The sequence below is a fragment of the Leuciscus leuciscus genome, assembly GCF_965113295.1.
Source record: "Leuciscus leuciscus genome assembly, chromosome: 19".
NCBI classification, from domain to species: domain Eukaryota; kingdom Metazoa; phylum Chordata; class Actinopteri; order Cypriniformes; family Leuciscidae; genus Leuciscus; species Leuciscus leuciscus.
In genome coordinates this window covers 4,170,513-4,191,987 of record NC_138743.1, presented here as the reverse complement: position 1 = coordinate 4,191,987, position 21,475 = coordinate 4,170,513, and the positions used below count along the sequence as shown (strand labels likewise).

General features: G+C 38.3%; 1 protein-coding gene across 1 annotated transcript in view; it reads left to right on the top strand.

Moving 5' to 3' along the window:
- The window catches only part of fut8b (fucosyltransferase 8b (alpha (1,6) fucosyltransferase)), a 104,805-nt gene that overhangs the window by 68,402 nt on the left and 14,928 nt on the right, over positions 1–21,475 (top strand). The window contains exons 4-6 of the mRNA XM_082147220.1: positions 5,354–5,469; positions 9,824–9,989; positions 15,503–15,617. Coding sequence (XP_082003346.1) covers positions 5,354–5,469; positions 9,824–9,989; positions 15,503–15,617 — 397 coding nt within the window. The remainder of the gene's footprint in view (positions 1–5,353; positions 5,470–9,823; positions 9,990–15,502; positions 15,618–21,475) is intronic.

Sequence of the window (21,475 nt, the reverse complement as noted above, 5' to 3'; positions counted from 1 at the left end):
ATGATTATGATTCAGGCAGCATTACAGGTCAGAAGTCAGATTGGTTTGGAAGAATCAGAATATTATCCAGTTCCATCTGGTTGAAGATTGGAGTCACGCCGGCATGGACGAGTTTGCCGATGGCTGTGGTGTCGATGAGGCCTTCACAGCGGAGAGTCTAGTCCACACAATCTCTACATCACCACAGACTTCAGTTTCTCATCACATCTTCTGTCCAATCAAATGCTCTCTAGAATCTAAAGCTCCGCCCCCTCTGCTATAAACACCACCTGGCCAAAGCGACCGTTAAGAGTCACAAAGCGACATGTTCGGCTGCTCAAACGCTCGAGTTTTATTCCGTTGTCCAACAATATGTTGGTTAAGAATGAAATGGCTAGAATTTATTCACACCTCTACTATTGAATCCAACGTATCATCAGCGCTCGGATTCGCTTCCACGGTGCTGTCAAGTACAACTCGCAGTCTGTGAGCTAAACTAAACGCTATTGGCTATTTGAAAAGGGGGAGGAGCCATTCAATATGTCCGGCCTTAGCTTCCTGTTTCAGTGGAAATTACGTCAGTGCAACATACAAAGCTGCTGTTCCAAGGCACTTCAGCGGGCCTTTAAAGGAACACTCCACCGTTTTTTGAAATAGGGCTTATTCACCTTCTTTCCCACATTTAGATAGGTGGGCAAATGCATTTTTGTCTCAGTGCATGCATTGTTTTAGTTTGACAGGGTCGGCGTGAGCTTAGCTTAGCATAATGAATGGAATCCTTTGTTGCCAGCTAGCATGTCCTGAATAAAAGTGATATAAAAATAAAAATAAACCCTACCTAATTACTTCTTGTGGCCTGCGTATTCACAACAAGTACAAATAGCGATGCAGATTAACACTAGGCGATTTCCTAGGCAGATATTGACTTATATATTAAGGACTATATTAGGGGGAAGCACAGGCGAAGCACTGCTACTTGGGTGTGATATCTCTGCGCCCAAGTAGCAGTGCTTCACCTGTGCTTCCCCCTAATATAGTCCCAAGTCAAAATCTGCATAGGAAATCGCCTAGTGTTAATCTGCATCGCTATTTGTACTTGTTGTGAATACGCGGGCCACAAGAAGTAATTAGGTGGTTTTTTTTATTTTTTTATATCACTTTTACTCAGGACATGCTAGCTGGCAACAAAGGATTCCATTCATTATGCTAAGCTAAGCTAGCGCCAACCCTGTCAAACTAAAATAATGCATGCACTGAGACAAAAATGCATTTGCCCACCTATCTAAATGTAGGAAAGAAAGTGAATAAGCCCTATTTCAAAAAACGGTGGAGTGTTCCTTTAAGGATGATTGCCAGGGCGTAGGGTGAGTGCTTTTGATTGCTTTTTCCACATTGTTATGTGTTTGCTAGAGTGTTCTAAGTGGCTTTAGCATTTTGCTATGCAGTTACTAGGGTGTTCTTGGTTAGTTAGTTGTTCTTTAGCATGTTCTAAAGGTGTTTTGAGTGGTTTTAGTATATTGCTAATTGGCTCCTGTAGTCATCTGGGTGATTTAAACACATTCATGTGCAGTTACTAGGGTGTTATGGGTGATTTGAACATGTTGCCATGCAGTTACTCTGGTATTCTTAGTGGTTTCTTTCTGGTCCAATTAAACAGAGTCCCTCTTCAAGTCTCTAGGTACGGCTCTGGTCCCTTCTTCAATGTGAGTCTGTGGGATTTTTCCACCTATTTCATCATCCACCAGGTGAAAACCTTCAGTCTGGTTGCTTGGAAAAAGTAACAGCATTTACTGTATAGAAGTCTGTGCAAATTCACTAATCATTTCGCAGTATGCACATCTTCCTTGCCTCTTTTTCATCGGCAAAATCTGTGTGATCTTCAGGCTTCAGTCTCCTGGCTAATCTTGCGACTCTTGTAATTTCCTCTCGCGGTGAGTCAGTGACTGACAGTAATTCACTCGCTGTAATGTCATTTGGCCGCCGTTCCCTCCTGTATCAGACTCTGTTTTGCTCTCCATCAGCAGTTCTGAAGTTCTGCCCCGTCTGATGCTCGTGTCACACACTCGTTAGATGGAATTGAACTAGAGCTGCATTATTCTGGATTAATAATAAAAATTAAATTAAAAATTATATATATATAATTATTTATTTTATTATTATTATTTTTTTAAATAAAGAAATCACGATTCTCTCACAATTCTGAATAGACCACTGAACAAAATAACATGTAGTTTACAAGAGGTTCTGATGTTAAGGTTAATTGCTGCAGTCTATTTAAAAATATTTAAATAATTAGATTTTTTATTATTTTTTTAAATCAGTTTGAATGAATGATTCAATGACTCACTTATAAATACTTCATTTGTTTCATTACTGGATGAATCAGCGTTTTTGAACAAATCTCTTTAATGAATGATCCAATGAAAAAAAAATTGACAGTCACTTGTCGCCACCTACTGGTGTAACGATGTAATTGATAAAGTTTATATTTTTTGTGTCGTTATTGTCAAATGGTGATTTACTCTATTATATTAGTGTTTATATCTTAACTATAATCTTTTATTCCAGTTCTTCTGTGATAATATGAATATTTGTAAAACAGAAATAATGATACTGTGTGGCTGAAAAGACTGTTTATGAAGCTGTTTCATACGTATATGACAACTGATCTCTGGGTCAGCAGCGCGCAAACACAGATTTGAATGTTCACTGTGATTTTTTTCAAAGGTTTAATAGACAGGTGAATCGTAGGAATTTAGAAATAAGATCACTTGTGTTTGAATTGAGATCGCAATCTTTTAACAATTAATGTGTGTGTGTGCATATATATCTACATCTTTTCCAGATTGCAGTTAGAGAAACGTCTTTCAGATGTTATGGAATGTGAGTCTATTTGTTAATCCCGAGTTAATATTCAAGGGTCTTCATTTTTATTTTTATTATGGTTATGTGCTTCCCTTAAAGAAGGCCAAAATAGCTTCATGAAGTCTGGAATCCAAAATGTATGATAAAATATTGGAATGTTCAAATAACTCCAGTACATTATATCTCTGTTGTAAAGTGTGTGGTCACCTCCTCTCTGCTGCCATCTTGTTCCTCCTAACTAGAATAGGGGGACATATGTATAAGTTGTCATGGTTGGTTTTTGTATTGAACCGGAACACTTTTAACATAGACGATACAAGACAAAGAAACTAAGGAAACACGGGGCTTAAATACATAGGGAGAGTAATCAACGTGAACAGAAACCGGTGTGTGGAACTAATAAATAACCAGGGAAACTAACTAGGGAACTCAGGCAAACCAGAATAGGGAAAACATAACCAAAACACAATGAAACTAAGGGGATGTTTACACGTACTAAAACTAAAACTAAAAACGTAATACTTTTAATGCGTTTTGGCCGTTCGTTTACACGAAAACGGCATTTTGGGTGCCTGGAAATGCAAACTTTTGAAAACGGGTTTCAAAGTGCACGTTTTTGAAAACGGTCTCCATGTAAACAACAAAGACGACGATGTCATGCATGTACATGCGTATTGCGTGTTCAGTCTATAGTGTTTCATCACCACCTACTGGCCTGGCAGCATAATACAGGGTTTTTAGTCGTTTTTTCGCGGATCCGTGTGAATGGGGATCGTTTTGACAATGATGTCATCTGTGTGCGGAAAACTCAAAGGCAAAACTTCTCCGTTGTAAGCGTATCGTTGTCGTGTAAACGTACCCTTAACCAAAACAGAACATGCATGTTACATAAATCTGATCAAAGTAAAACTCTAGTCATAAAGGGGGGGTGTAATGCCCTTTTCACAAGATGTAAAATAAATCTCTGATGTCCCCAGAGTGTGTATGTGAAGTTTTAGCTCAAAATACCCCACAGATATTTTTATATAGCATGTTAAAATTTTCACTTTTTGAGGGCGACCAAAAACACACCGTTTTGTGTCTGTTCCTTTAAATGCAAATGAGCTGCTGCTCCCGGCACAGGGGGCGGAGCTACAACAGCTTGTGTCATTTTACCTCACACAGACATGCACTGAAAATTTCAAAAACTTTTAGCTTTTTATGTTCAAACTGGATTCAGACAATGATGGAGAGACTCAAGAAGAAGTGACATTTCAACAGGACATTTCTGAATGGTTAGTTGATGAATTTATGTAGCTTATGTGTAGTTATCTTCTAGTCATTAATTAGCATATTATGTCTTGATAATCTATAAATCGTGTTCCGGGGGCGGGGTTTATGTAAATTCTAGGGTTGGTGATGTCACTAACCCGGGAGGAATGTGGTGTAGTCTCTACCAGCCGTTTGTTGCAATTTCTTTAAAAGCAAATATCTCCCTTTGCTTTGAACTTTGAGCGTTGTAACTTTGCAGATGTTGTTTATGCTCAAACAGCAACATTACACACTAACTAAAGTTAGAAAAGTGAAATCATAATCAACCACCCCTTAAGTGTGTCAAAATTCTAAGATTTGCGTAATTATAGTCTTATAGATTTAAGAATAAATTATTCATAAATACAAAAAAAAAAAATCTTTTCAAAAAAGCCTTGCTGACCCCAAACAATTGAACGGTGGTGTCTTTATAATGCCTTGCTTTTTCTTTTTGCATATCGAAGCCGGCTGGTTTTCTCACCACTTGTGGCTGTTTTTGTCATTTGCTTTAAAATTAAAAGCCCTTTTTGCATCTTTTGAATCAATTAGTATTCCCTCCTCCACTCTTGCAAATTGTGCTAACATGCTCCATTGATTTCTCCACGCTAATCTTTGTTCCTTTGCATATATACCCTCATGCATATGCATTCAGCAGAAGAATTAATATTAATGTATGATTACCATATTAATACTTAGTATAAGCGATCTACTCAGTGGTTTTGGCACTTGGACGCATATTGACCCGTTTACCTCCCCTTAAAAGCAAATAGAAATATTCAGTAAACATTCAGTTATTAAATAAAAGCTCAATATGATAATATGTGATACTAAACGAGCAGTTGTTTGTGTCATGCAGAGTTTCCCAAATGCTCGTTAGTTAAGAGGTGATTTAATCTAAATCAGCTGAATAGAAACGAACACTGCCAAACTGTAATTAGCAATTATGCTTTAGACGAATGTATAGGCAGCAAATTTATGCAGTGCACTAAACGCTATTGAACATCACAGCAGACATTTATGATTATTTTATTCATGGCCAATTCATAATCAGGCTCCAGTGAATCAACGTTCGGAGCCTGTCGTTTTCCGTGTCGCTCTCCGTTTGTTTTACGGTCTGATTGCTTTCTTCATTGACGCCGTGAGAAGAGCAGACAGATCCGCTGTTTGCATACTCTAAGCTGCGGAAGCGGTTCGCTAACAAACCATGTGTGTTTTGCAGGATGCCGGAAGGACAGTCGGATGGGCCAATATCGTCAGGAAGACTCCGGTCTCTTGAGGAACAGCTAAGCCGAGCCAAACAGAAGATCCACAGTTTTCAGAGATTATCTGGAGAAGGCAAGTAAAGAGATAAACAGGACTAAGTCTCCCTTTCTTAACCGTAACAGAACCCTTGTCCATACATGTCCAAATACTCATGGTCTTACATTCGTCAGATAAACTGCTCTGACCCAAACTCACACCATTGTTTGAGCAAGTGAAGATGTTTCAGGCTGGTTTTGATAGTGTCACTAGCCGCGTTTCCATTACCCTTCAAATTGTGCAAATTGAAATTGCGAATTGAAAATACGCCCAATGGAAACACGTCAATTTCGCAAAAAACTTCCATTTATCGCGATAAAGTTTTTACGCTCGCATGAGGAGGTTTTTCAGGCAATTAGAAAAAGAAATATTTTGCAAAACTGCAATTGAAACAGTTTTTGCGCATTTCCAGGTCACCTGACGTAGATGACGCGGTGTGTTTGGACAGAATACGAGACAGAGTTCTTTATTAAATTCATATAAGACAAAAGAATTACAGGAATAATGGATTCTAAACCTCAAATAAATGCCACAATCAAGACCTCGAAGCAGAAATGAGGGAGAAACACCCAGAAACTCCTCATATGTGCCGCTCACAAGTATAATAAGGGTCGTTCCTTACCATTAATGCTTGGAAAACACACATACATCTCCTTCCATTAATAATAATGGCCAGTGCAGTGGCTGAGATATAGTTCATAAACCTACCAACGTCCGTTGCCAAGGTTTTTGAAATGATTTTACTTATCGCAAGAGGAAAAAATGAAGTTTTAGTCGCATAACATCGGTTAATGGAAACGCCGTCATTTCACAATAGTTTTTTGTCGACATTTAGAAATAATCACAAAAGTTTTGCACATCTGTAATGGAAACGCGCCTATTGAGTCACAGTGAAGGGGGGAATCAGCTATGAATGTCATACTTATAGTTGCATGTTAAAACTGGATGCAAGATCATATTTTAAAGTGCCCCTATTATGCTTTTTCGAATATATTACCATTTATGTAGTGTGTAATATGACTGTTTGTGAATGTAAAGGTCTGCAAAGTTTCAAAGATCAAAGTGCAGATAAATGGAGTTATTGTCTCCCAAAAGAAAGAAGCATTTCGAGTCTTACTTCCTACTGAAACTACGTAGATTTGTAACAAATTTGCATATTGCCAGCCTATGGTCTTCATTGGCTGCCTGCCAACAACGTTTACTTTGCTCCGCCCTCAAACACTGTAGTTGTATCTGAGGCCTGAAAGAGTTTGGTTCGTGTTTGTTGAGAAGACGCTGTTTTTTGTGCAGTGAAAGCAAATCAACTTTGATGCACTCAGCGCTGGAATTGATACGGTAAATCCAACGCCATCGTTACTGTTCATATGACTGATTAAGTGCTGAGGAAGATCCAGAGCTAAAAATTCAGATATGGAAATGGACATTTGGCTTCCAACAGACTGGGAACTCTGACCAATCAGAGCAGAGTAGGCTCTCAGAAAGGAGGGGTTTAGAGAGATTAGAGATTCTTGATCAAATGGTTTCAGACACTGAGAAAAGAGTTGATGCTGCAATATACTGTATATTATGAGAAAATTAAGTGTTTTTTTTACCTTATGCATGTAAACCTATTGTAGGAGACTCCAAAACAAAATGAGGATCCTTTAAAATAGCATAATAGAGGCACTTTAGCAATGAAAAACATTAGCTCTGAGCATGCCGTTTATATTCTGGCTGAAATTTCCGCACGTTAAAAAAGAAATACGAGCACCTCACGTTGTGTCAATCACGTTTACACACTGCCTCCGAATAAACATTCGGATCAGGTTCATTTTGAGAGGTGTTTTGAGCCAATTCAGAGGCACCGTAGAAGCGAACGCCAAAATCCAGAACTGTTCAGGATCAATTGGTTCACAGAAATTGGTGGTTTTCATTGTAATATGCGGCTCCAGTATCGCTAGCATCAAACTGAACCACTGACATCCTGAAGTAAACTTTGAATTGCTCGGGATAATCCTGAAGCTCCTTGATAAGGAGGTTTAACTCTCCTTCCTCTCTACGCAATCTCAGGATTGGATGGACCCAATATTTCTTCATTCTTTTTCTCTTTTTAAGAAGAGAGAGGACAACAGAATCATCCTCACTGCTTGAAAACTCCATTTTGTATTGTTTTGCGAATTTTGTCTTACTCAGTTTGCAAGGACCTTTAAGGTTTTGTTGTCCTGTCTCTTCTCAAAATGAGGAAAAAAAGAGGAAATATTGTGTCCATCCAATCCTGAGATTGCGTAGAGAGGAAGGAGAGTCCGCCTCCTTATCAAGGACCTGCGGGATTATCCCGAGCGATTCAAAGTTTAGAGGCAGTGTGCAAACGTGACTGACACAACGTGAGGTCGTATTTATTTTTTAACGTGAATATTCCTGACGAGAATATGGACTCCGTGTGCAAGGACCTTTAGACTGGCACATAGACATCCTTGTAGGTTTAACAGAATCACAACAGAATGATTCATTGTGTAGGTAGAGTTTGAATGTTTGCATTTATATCTGTGTATTCAAGTCTCTGCATGCATAATCATCAGGGTCAGGATGGGTGAAATTTCCTTGCTGCAGGATCTGCCAAAAATAACTACCAACATCATTATCATCACCCTGGGCCAGAGGTCACAGATATATGAGAATCATCCTTAAAGAGTCTCTCTCTCCTCGTGCTTGTTCTGACCCCTATAAAAGGAGCGATAGATGCTGTGTGTCTCACTCAGGTCACCTCTGCTGTAATGAGAGGACGGATTCGAGGATAAACCAGCTGTGTTTGAAAACCCTAGTGAGCTGCCCACCTACACAGCACCTGAAGTCAAGGACAAGATTTATAGCCATAGTGCTTATTGAAATTATTCTTCACTAGAATAGAACAGCATTTGTTTCTATAGTTGTGACGTGTGTGTTATCCTGCTAGAAGTTTCCATCAGAAGATGATTCACTGTGATCATAAAGGGATAGTCAGGTCGGTGGTGTTTAAGCTCAGTGGGTACTAAGTGTCCCGAAGTGTGTAAAGAAACACACATTACAGCATCAGCACCTGAACCGCTGATACAAGACAGGATCATCCATGCTTTCATGTTGTTTTCACCAAATTCTGACCCGAACATCTGAATGACAGCAGAAATCCAGACTCATCAGACCAGGCAACGTTTCTCCAATCTTCTATAGTCCAGTTTTAGTGAGTCTGTGTGAATTATAGCCTCAGTTTTCTGTTCTCAGCTGACAGGAGTGACACCGGTGTTTCTTCCATTCTCTGTAAACCCTAGAGATCATTGTGTGTGAAAATCCCAGAAGATCAGCAGTTTCTGAAACACTCAGAATAGCAACAACCGTGCAACATTAAAAGTCACGTAAATCACCTTTCTTCCTCATTCTGATGCTCAGTTTGAACTTCAGCAGAACGTCTTGATCATTTCTACATGCCTAAATGCTTTGAGTTGCTGCCGTGTGATTGGCTGATGAGATATTTGAGTTAATAAGCAGTTGAACACGTGTACCTAATAAAGTGGCCGGTGAATATATATATTCCCTTACATATCCTGTGTGTGTGTGTGTGTGTGTGTGTGTGTGTGTGTGTGTGTGTGTGTGTGTGTGTGTGTGTGTGTGTGTGTGTGTGTGTGTGTGTGTGTGTGTGTGTGTGTGTGTGTGTGTGTGTGTGTGTGTGTGTGTGTGAGAGAGTGAGAGTGAGTGTGTGTGTCACAGATCTATATAAAAAAAATGCTATACATAAATAATGATATTACAGATACATATTGATGAAAAAAAATAAAATAATGTAACCTAATATTTGAGATTGCTATTTGATTTTATGCTTATTAGAGTATCATGTTCTTAGTTTGCCAACATGCTATCTGTGAGGAGCACTATTGAGCAGTTACTTCTGAGGTTTCATTTCCATTAGGATGCTGCCTATGTAGTCAGGATACAGCGGGGCAGCTCACTGGGGATCGGGACAGATCTTTCATTCAGGGTCACCCGTCCTGCTGGCATTATACCCAGGAGGGATTCCTCCAAAAGCACTGAACTGAACGTATTACATAAGAGCCGAAGATGGAGACCGAGCAGAGCGAGAGACGAATGAGAACAGAATCAAAAAGAGGACAGTCTAAATCTGTAGGGGAGATCGACAGCTATTCTAACCTTTCTTGCAATTTCCTTCAAAACTCACATGCTATTACAAATCTGCCTGCCATCTTTTTATATAAAACACATATGTCAGCAGTAATAGCTGCTAAGTCAACTGCAGTCTTCAGCTATAGATAATTTATTGTACCAAGGCCCTTAAGCTGTGATTATCTTCACATTATATCACATCCTCTCAGACCTCATTCCTTAATTAGAGCGCTTCTGAATCTCTCGTTCTCTTTCTCAGTTGGTCCGGGTCGAGAACAGGAAGAGTTGCGGAGGAAGGTGGAGAATGGAGTGAAAGAGCTGTGGTATTTTATTCGAAGCGAGATCCAGAAGCTGAGTCACATCAACCCGACAGACAGACAGAAACACACGGACACACTCCTGCAGGACCTGGGTCACCAACAGAGGTCAGGCGCTATTATCACCGATGCTCTTTCACTGCTCAGGCGACTCTGGCTTCATGTGGGGACCTATTATCACTTTTAAAGGGTAACTCTCACCAAAATGCAACCTAGGGTCTTTTTGTGAATCTACCCGAGGCGAACTTTCGTCTAAAAGCATAATTAGGATGGAAACGCCACTTTTAAGTTTGACCGTTTGACCGTTTTCGGTCAAATTGCCTTTTGAATGGGAGTGATTGGGGCACGACTATGATAGCATCAAAAATCAAAAAAATTTAAATTTTTTAAAACACTAAGAAGACTCGACACAACATGACACTTTGCTCTCAGTATCACCAGAGGCTCTACACATGAACTCCAGCATTGAGAACATTGTGTGTGTGCACTGAGTTTACTAAAGAGAAAGATTTTGAACAACTCACTGTCTCTGTGTCCGCCCGCATTTTGACAGTCGAAAATAGTCGATCTCCGAATGCGAATGAACTGACTCTGATAACAAAAAGACCCTAGGTTGCATTTTGGCGAGAGTTACCCTTTAAGATTGATTTTTAACATAATTATGTGTCCGCGGTGTGTGTGTACACAACCACCCTATTATGGTAAAAATCCATCCACTCCAAAAATCCTTTTGTTATTTTCCCCATAAATCTAATACAGGGTCTCCCATTCAGGAATGCTTTGGATGTGTGCGCTCAGAAAACCACATATCAAAAGTTTAAACTGAATATATATATATATATGGCTATAAAATGCATGCAAATAATAAACTTTAATGATGACGAAGAACTGTCACTTGAGCCCGATACAGGGCTGTGACCACGATACAGATGATAATCAAAAACAAACAAAACTGATATTTTAAATTTTGTTTGTTGTTGCCGGAGTATCTGAAGCATTAGCTGTAAAGGCTCCGCCCTCTCCTGGAAAGGGGGCGGGGAGCAACAGCTCATTTGCATTTAAAGATACACGCATGAAAACAGCATGTTTTTGCTTCCACCCTAAAAGGGGCTTCATTACTTTAATTCTTTAGGAGAAATTAAAATGACATGCATTTCACATCTGAAATCTATGAGACTTAATTTGCTCTCATTTACCCTTATTACTTCTTGAAGAAACAATTAAGATTTGTGATAAAACTGATCTCATTTGGGACTCTCAGAGGTTGAATCTCTCAAACCATGTTTCGCCCCGTAGTCAAAAGTAGATTACAATTTGTATTAAGAATATCAGACCTGTTTTTTTTTTGTTTTTGTTTTTGTTTTTTGCATTGTGACAATAGCAAATTTAACCTCTGAATTATTTTTAATGTTATGCAAAAAAAAAAATGTGTTATTGAAAATGTAAAATATTTTTTAACGACATGTTTGTTGCATTGTTTTTACTTAAAAAACACATTATGTTATTATTTTTACTGTAATAGACTTAAACATGACCGGCTTGCACTAATTTAATGAGAATCAGCATTATGAAAAATAATAATTATAAAAAAGTTGACCGATCATAAGTTTGGAGTGACATTTTAAATGTTTTTGAAAGAAGTCTTTTATGCTCACCAAACAAAAATACAGTAAAAACAGTAATATTGTGAAATATTATTACAATAAACACAATTTACACCTATGATGGCAAAGCTGAATTTTCTACATCATCACTGTCTTCAGTGTCACATGATCCTTCAGAATTATGCTTAATTGCCGCATAATTATTATCATAGTGCTCACTTATTAATTATGATTGTTAATTGATTAGTATTATCAATGTTTAAAACAGTCTTGGCTACTTAAGGCGCTGCTTTTTTAATGAATATAAAGTTCAAAAGAACAGCATTTATTTGATATAGAAATCTTTTGTATCATTATGAATGTCTTTAGTGTCACTTTTGATCAATTGAATGCATCCTCACTGAATAAAAGTATTAATTTCTGTCTTTTTCTTTCTTACCCCAGACTTTGGAATGATTGTGTATCACAGTTTCCATGAAAATAAAAAATATTAAGCAGCAAAAACTATATTATTTACATGATTAATTGTCAAAATGCAACAGCAAAAAACACTTAAACCTAAAATAGGTTTTCAGCAAAACATTATTTTTCATTTATTTCTGATTTTCTTCTGATTTTTGGGGTGAAAAATGAGTCGAGCATGTTGTCGACGGGTTTCATAACATTCAGAATTGTTTTTTGATGAGATGGATGATGAAGAATTGATGTGGTTCTCCAGTTTCACCGTCATGAAACGGCTCCAGACACTAATAGTGGTGCAATAGAAATATCGCAGCACTTAATTTTGAGTTATCACCCGCTAGACTAATTACAGAGAGAGACGCTGTCAATATCTCATTATCTCGGCGTCTCTGAGACGGTCAATCAGCACATTCACACCTGTTTTGACAAAGAGAAGTGCTCGATGCACATTTAATGCTGTGCTGTGTTGGAGCGAGCGGCTCCCTGAGGAGTCTCTCATTGATGAAGTAATAATTAAACTCCTCATAAACTCAGCATATGCCCATCTGTTTGAATTAGCAAATGACTGGTTGATCACAATTCATGCGTTCCTAGTGTCTAAACTCCCACTTTTTGTGGAGTTATTTGATTTAAAGGAGTGGCTCATCCAAAAATGAAAATTATCATCATTTACTCATTACTTAATTTCTTCTGTCGAACAAAAAAAGATGTTGTGTTGAATGTTCACGCTGATCTTTTCCTCAGTTCACATTAAAATACTACAAAATACATCTAGGCGAAGGTTAAACAAAAGGACGGGTCTTTTTCTCTCTCTGGCGGTGAATGTATTGTGTAACTGTAAACCGGCTGGTAACGGCAGCCCTATGAGAGCAATAATCAGATCTCTGGTTTGACTGGATTATTTTGATTTCATAGTTCTTTTCAAAATGATGCCTTAAACCCTGATGCAACCGTGAAGGACGGTTTAAGGAGATTTGAGATCTGATTTGGTCAAAATGTGCACTAAGTAATCAACAGTGCTGGGTTGCTTACAAATTATAGTCCGTTACTGAAGACAAATTACATGCCTGTACAATGCATGGTTGTACACTGCAAAAAAAAAAAATATATATATACTGTATATATTTTCAAAATGACAAAAGAAGCAAAATGACTTGGAAAAATTTATCAAAATGAAGTGAGCTTTTGCTTAAAACTAGAAAAATACCTGCCGTCAGAATAATAAGTGGCAGATATTTTGGTAACCCTTTCCATAAAGCCTTCATGTTCAGTACAGGCCAAAAGTTTGGAAACATTACTATTTTTTATGTTTTTGAAAGAAGTTTCTTCTGCTCATCAAGCCTGCATTTATTTGATAAAAAAATACAGAAAAAAAAAGTAATATTGTGATATATTATTACAATTCAAAATAATTGGTTTTCAATTTATTATACTTTAAATTATCATTTATTTCTGTGATGCAAAGCTGAATTTTCAGCATCATTACTCCAGTCTTCAGTGTCACATGTGACATCCAGTCTATCACATGATCCTTTAGAAATCATTCTAATATTCTGATTTATTATGAGTGTTGGAAACAGTTCTGCTGCCTTATATATTTGATGAATAAAAGGTTAAAAAGAACTGCATTTATTCAAAATAAAAAAAATATTTTAAACTATCACTTTTTAGCAATTTAACACATCCTTGCTGAATAAAAGTATTGATTTATTTCAAAAAAAGAAAGAGAAAAAATCTACTGACCCCAAATTACTGACCAGTAGTGGATATTGTTGTTACAAAAGATTTCTATTTTTAAAACATTTTTTTTTTTTTATTCTTTTTTTTTTTTTTTTTTTTACTTTTTACTTTTTATTCATCAAAGTATCCTAAAAAAAGTATCACAGGTTATGAAAAAATATTAAGCAGCAGAACTGTTTCCAACTTTGAAAATGAATCATCATATTAGAATGATTTCTAAAGGATCATGTGATAGACTGGAGTAACGATCCTGAAAATTCAGCTTTGCATCACAGAAATAAATGATAATTTAAAGTATAATAAATTGAAAACCAATTATTTTAAATTGTAATAATATATCACAATATTACATTTTTTTCTGTATTTTTTATCAAATAAATGCAGGTTTGATGAGCAGAAGAAACTTCTTTCAAAAACATTAAAAATAGTAATGTTTCCAAACTTTTGGCCTATGTATAATGCATATTCATAATGTACATTATAATGCATTATGTGATTTTTATAAGCAATTGTAATTAAAGTTAAAATGCATTATATTTACAGCTTCCTTGTTGCATCTGAAATTGGTTGTCATGCAGTATACTTTCTGAAGGTGTCACATTAAATAGATAAGTATAACTGTGTCATACAATGCATTATAAGGTGCATTACAAGGCATAATCAATGCATTAAAAATACTTTTATAATGCACTATATTATATAATGGTGTGAAGTAAAGTGATACTGATATTTTTCTTGTTTTAAGCTTAAACTTGCATAATTTTGACTTTGACTTAATATTTAAGTAATTTTGCTTCTCAAGTAAATGTATCTTGATTTAATAATATTTGCACTGGAAAGCAAGACAGAAAGACTGAGGAAGAACATGACTGCAGTGTAATAATCTATTACGTTACACACTCCAAGTAATATGACCGGCCTACTTTTTGATTACTTGGAGATTAAAAGATCGCATTGATTTGAATAATCGTGTGCCATAAAAATAAAGAGAGAAAGAAAATCCATTCTCTATATAACGCCAAAGAGGTTGGACTGACAAAAACCTTTGGGAATTGCATGTATTTGTGCATTTTAATGTGTTTGAAAGGCAAAAGCCTTCCAAAGACATAGTAATACAAGATTAGATTTGGGAGAATCAATAAATTACAAACATATATGTGACCCTGGACCACAAAACCAGTCACATGGATACATTTTTTTAAATTAAGATGTATACATCATCTGAAAGTTGAATAAATAAGCTTTCCATTGATGTTTGGTTTGTTAGGATAAGACAATATTTGGTCGAGATACAACTATTGAAAATCTGGAATCTGAGGGTGCAAAAAACTCGAAACATTGAGAAAATCGCCTTTAAAGTTGTTCATTTATGTTCATGATTGTGCTGCATTCACCCACAAAAATACATGTTTTATATATTTACAGCAGGAAATTTACAAAATATCTTCATGGAACATGATCTTTACTTAATATCCAAATGATTTTTGGCATAAAAGAAAAATCGATAATTTTGACTCATACAATGTCTATTGCCACAGATATACCCATGTGACATGTGACTGGTTTAGTGATCCAGGGTCACATATTTGTTTTGCATATATAGTATATACTTTACTTTAAATATCTACCGGATTAGAAATAATTCACCACCATTTTGTCAATAATATTTAATCATGTAATCAATAAAAAAAAAAGTAACTTTAGTCCCAGATTTTTGGTACCTGATTCCTCCAGGTTACACATGACCAGCACTGGTAATTGTCAGATGATAGAGAAGGAGGTTTAACACTCTCTCCTGTGTTCCTCTGCTGTCAGGACGATCATGACAGACCTGCACCTCCTCAGTCAGGCCGATGGAGCGGGGGACTGGAGACAGAAGGAGGCCAGAGATCTCTCCAGTCTGGTGCAGAACAGGATCTCATACCTGCAGGTACAGCACACGCTTGCTCTCGCTCAACTCTTCTGCTCACCAGAACTGTGGCTAGAGCTTTTCTAAACTTACCAGACACTCAGCATTTTCACAGGACACAATTTTGACATCGATACCATGGGGAAAAGCTGACATATGCGACCCTGGACCACAGAACCAGTCAAACCAGTGAGATTTACACATCACATGAAAGCTGAATAAATAAGCTTTCCAGTGATGTATTGTTTGTAGGATAAGACAATATTGGCCGAGATACAACTATTGAACATCTGGAATCTGAGGGTGCAAAAAAATCGAAATATTGAGAAAATCTCCTTTAAAGTTGTTCATTTATGTTCATGATTGTGCTGCATTCACCCACAAAAATAAATGTTTTATATATTTACGGTAGGAAATTTACTAAATATCTTCATGGAACATGATCTTTACTCAATATCCTAATGATTTCTGGCATAAAAGAAAAATCGATAATTTTGACCCATACAATATATTGTTGGTTATTACCACAAATATACCCGTGCGACATGTGACTGGTTTTGTGATGCAGGGTCACAAATAGATATTTTTTATATGATCTCATAATTTGGCAGCCGGTATATTAGGCTGCTGTCACTTTAAGGCCTGACGCATTACACTGTCACACATGCGTTTTCTTTCTTGACTGTTTACATTCACTTAACACACAACAGACTGTGTTTACGTGAATACTCGCCATGACCAGCATTTTTACATTAGTTTGTGTGTGTTTGACTATTTAAGTGCAATAAGCAGCGAAAAATGACTTAATTTAGTCCTGAGAGGAGGCTTTATGTTCACGGTATCAAAATTTAAGTGAGTTTCACCTTAAAACATGACAAAATATCTGCCAATAAAGTCCGAAAAATCGATTTGATTCAAAGGGAAAACAAGATTATTTTGTCATGATTCTGCCCTTGTGTCTTTGTATTTCTCTAGTCTTGAGGCAGGATCATGACAGACCCATGTTTTGTGTACAAGCACATGGCCATTTGTTTGGGCCATGTGCTTGTGGTGTCTCGTTACTTACCCCGCCCCCTTGTTATCCTTGTTTAGTCATTATTGTTTCACCGTTATCACCTGTTGCCCTCTTCATTTGCTCCCTATTTAATCCCCTCATGTTTTCTGTCCTGTGTCGGTTCATTGTCAATCAATGTGTTACCTGCCTGTGTTTGTACCATTGCGGAGAGGTCCTTGTCAAGTAAGAGTTTTTGTCTGAAGAGTTGAATGTAGTATATCCCAGTTCTTAGTCTAGTTATTGTCTTGTTTGTTAGTCAACCTTCCTTACCTCTGTTTTACCCCCTCGTGGGCTTTGTTTTCCCTGTTTTCTGTTATAAATAAACCTTGTGTGTTTGCATATTGTCTGCAATTGGGTTCATCCTTCCACCTCATGACAGAATGAACCGACCAATACAGAACCCAGCAGACTGTATGTCTTTTCCTGCTATTCGACCGTCGACTGACCAGGAATTCTGGTGGCAGTCGGCTATCGCCGACAGCAAGTTGGGCAAGCTTCCTTTCCCTCCCCAGGGAGAGAGGTCCCTGAGGAGATATGCCCAGGCCGTGGAAGCAAGGAGGCTTTTCTTGCCTGAAATCCTCGTCAACCGTTACCTCATCGCGGGTCTCAATGTTCCCCCTCCTCTGGCTGAACGGGAGAGGCTGGTCCGCCACCCGTTCCGGGACATGGTGGACTGTTTGTGTCGAAAGGAGCCGCAGGGTCCCACCGTGTCGTCACCTCCTGCCAGGCTGTCTGTGATCCCGGAGGGCCACGTTTTAGCCGTGGTTACGCTGGGGGACCAGGCTCCTTCCCCCTCGACTCCTGAGGCGTCGTCCGCACCAACAAGTCTCCGCGGCAAACGGGGAAGACGTTTCTCGTGGGAGTCGGCATCAGAGTCCTCCTCGACTGAGTCCTTGTCTGCGGTGGTTTCCCCAGCACCAATTTCGGTCTCCGCTGAACCTCTTCGACCGGTCACAGGTCCAGCTACGGCCTCTGCCCCGCGACCCAGGAGAAAGAAGAGGAGGAAGGGAATCGTCTGTTCTCCGTGTCAGTCTTCTCCCGAGTCTGTGTTGGTTCTCCAACCCGCCACTGCAACAGAAAAAGTTACTTCAGAATCTGCTGCAGAGAGAACGGTCCCTGAATCCGCTGCAGAGAAAGCAGTTCCTGAATCTGCTGCAGTTAAGGCTATTCCTGGGGCTGCTGCAGTTAAAGGCGTCTCTGAGTCTGCGGCGGAGAAAGCTGCTCCGGAGTCAGCTGCAGAAGAGACTGTTCCAGAAGCTTCCGCAGTGATCTCTGCTTGTGAATCAGCTGATGTGAGAGCCGCGGTCGATTTGGCGGCTGAAGCTGTCCTGCAGTCTGTATCGGCCCGCCAAGAAATGCCTGTCGTCATTGCGGCCAAGACTCTGTCCGATTACCTCTCTAGTCTTGTCAAGTTACTAGAAGTTCCTGTCAAACCCGTCGTACCCTCAAGTCCTGTACCCATAGCCTCCGAGAGTGCTGTCGCTGAGTCAACTGCAGGCAGAGTTGTCCCCGAGTCAGCGGCTGAGAGCTCTGTCCCCGAGTCGACTGCTGAGAGTGCTGTCCCTGTATCAGCTGCAGAGAACGCTGGGTCCAAGTCAGCCTCAGACAACGCTGTTCCAGAGTCGGTTGCAGGCTACGCTGTTTCTGAATCTGAGATGGGGAGTGTCGATTCTGATGTGAAGAGCGCTGGTACTGGTTCTGCTGTAGAGTTCGTTGACCCTGTTCCAGCTCCGCAACCAGCCGCAGCATCATCTCTCCCTGTTCCACAGTCGCCTGCAACTCCCCCTGTCATGCGCCCTGTCCCGTTACCTGCTGTTCCCCTGGTCAGGTTTCCCATTTCGCCACCCTCTGTACCCCTGTGTGTTTCCCCGGACGCCCCTGTCACCACTTCACCCCGGACTGTTTCCCCCAAGAATGTTCCTCGTGTGTCTCCATCCAAGTCCCGCCAGATTCCCCGTCTTCAGCCCTCGTCCCGAAGACCCAAGACCCCCAGTCCACCTATTCACCATGGACTACCCCCTATGGACTTTGTGTTTCCCCCACCCCCTCTTCCTTGTTTGTTATTTTTATTGTTTCACCCCAACCCTGTAATTGTTTATTCATGTTTACCGTTGCTGTTATTTGTCATGTTTTGTTGGTTTGTGTCTTTGTCTCAGTCATGTCCCGTGTTTGATGTCCCCTTGAGGAGCGTCTGGTAGCCGCTCCTTAAGGGAGGGGTTCTGTCATGATTCTGCCCTTGTGTCTTTGTATTTCTCTAGTCTTGAGGCAGGATCATGACAGACCCATGTTTTGTGTACAAGCACATGGCCATTTGTTTGGGCCATGTGCTTGTGGTGTCTCGTTACTTACCCCGCCCCCTTGTTATCCTTGTTTAGTCATTATTGTTTCACCGTTATCACCTGTTGCCCTCTTCATTTGCTCCCTATTTAATCCCCTCATGTTTTCTGTCCTGTGTCGGTTCATTGTCAATCAATGTGTTACCTGCCTGTGTTTGTACCATTGCGGAGAGGTCCTTGTCAAGTAAGAGTTTTTGTCTGAAGAGTTGAATGTAGTATATCCCAGTTCTTAGTCTAGTTATTGTCTTGCTTGTTAGTCAACCTTCCTTACCTCTGTTTTACCCCCTCGTGGGCTTTGTTTTCCCTGTTTTCTGTTATAAATAAACCTTGTGTGTTTGCATATTGTCTGCAATTGGGTTCATCCTTCCACCTCATGACATATTTTTGTAATCCCAATGGCAGATCTTTTTTTTCTGGTTTTAAGCAAAAACTCACTTCATTTTGATACATTTTTCAGAGACAATGCATAAAAAAAAAAAAAGTATAATATTAATTTAAAAGCTCAGGGGGGAATTAAAGAAAATATTTTAGGTCAAAGGCTGAAAAAAAAATGGTAATTGGAAACTATTTTTCTCTGCATTTGTACTATAAGGATTTTAAATAATTGTTCAGCTGAGATTTTAGGAATCATTCCTGCCTGGAGCACAAATAAATCGAATTGAATACTTAAAGTTTGGCCAGATCATTAACCCTGTGTATGATCAATAATAATAATAATGTTTGTCTCGGCGAACAACACTAATTAAATATCATTTTTTCTGATATGATTCCCTCTGTATCGCCATCCCTCTCCGGGCCTGTTCCTTTTTTCCCTCTTCTTTCCCTTTATACTGAAATCTGTGTGTTCACGTCAGTCTGATCGCACTGGTAAAAGGAAATATTGAAGGCGTTCGAGATTGTGGTTTTCTTTACAAACGGCCTCTAACGAAAACCAAAGTGTAAGATCAAGTGAAGTCAGTCTCTCATAGATTTATCTGACAGTCTTTTGAATCTCGACTCTGATGCCTCGATCATGCATTATTTGTTTTCTGCAAAGAAGCACTACTTTGTCAAATCAGTCTAAAAGGAATATTTAAAGAGCCCACTTTATTTAACATGATGATAATAATATAGCTGCTAATTAGCAGTGCTAGTTTAGATGGTATAAGCCACAAGTCTAGACCAGCACAAACCAGCATGGTGTGTGTTTCTCTCAGCGGGAATGATCTGGTTATCATTCAGTACCATGCTTTATATCAAATACTATCTGATCGCTGATTTCCATACTCAGAACCGCACATGTCTGTGAGTGTTTTCTGCTACGGCAGCACTTTAAAATGAGAGTGCTTCATCTGCTGCCATAGCAAAGTCTGGGCCAACTGTATTGGATATGAATTAAGAGTGAAATAGCCTTCACTAAAAATAAATAAATAAATAAATAAATAAAAAACAACGTGAAAGGGCCGCCAGACAATTTGATTATCGTAACTCATTTCCTCTAATGGCACAATAAACCTGAAAAAGCATTTCTGAGGGGAAATAATGATTCCCTGCCGGACACAGAATCAGTTCATCTTTTACAAACGTGTATCTGGATAACCATAACTCCTGCACAATATACTTTAACGTCAGTTTTTGTTAGTGCTGTAAAATTATAATTCATATGGACTCTCCGGCAAGAAGCTCCAGCATCTTTGTCATTTTTATCTTCTTATTTTTTTCGTGGATTTTATTTTTTTATTGTACTTATTTATTATTTAAACTATCCCCGTTCAAAAGTTTGGGGTCTGTAAGACTTCTTTGTTTCTCTTGTTTTTGAAAGAAGTCTCTTTTATTCACCAATGCTGGATTTATTTAATACAAAATAATACAGGAATATTGTGAAATGTTATTACAATTTAAATGAACTGTTTTCTATTTGAGTTTATTTTAAACTCTTAATTTATTCCTGTGATTAAAGCTGTATTTTCTTAAAAAGAAAGAGTATATATGTATAAATGTAATGTATGCATTCTTCAAGCAAAACGGCTTATTTCTTTAAATTGGAAAAGTATAGGACGTTGGCTAAAAGAAATGGTAACCAATATGTCAATGGAAAAGATGACTTATATTTTAAGGGACAAATATACAGTTTTTGATGGTGTTTGGGAACCTTTCAGATCGTTCTTAAAATGTGGGTTACACTTTATAATAACGTTCAGTTGTAAGTCATTATAAGTGGTTAGTTAATGATGAACTAATCATTTACAAAACATTCATAATGATTAGTAAGTGATATACTAACATTTTATGTATGTTTTGTAAATTCTGTTACAAGTCATTTACAAGTGATTAGTAAATGATTAACTAATTATTTATGAAACATGACTATGCATTCATAAATTATTAATAAGTGATATGTTTATTATTGATTCAGTTATAAGTCATTTACAATTGATTAGTTAATGATTAACTAATCATTTAGAAAACATGAATATGCATTTCATAAATGTTTAATTATTTTTTTATTT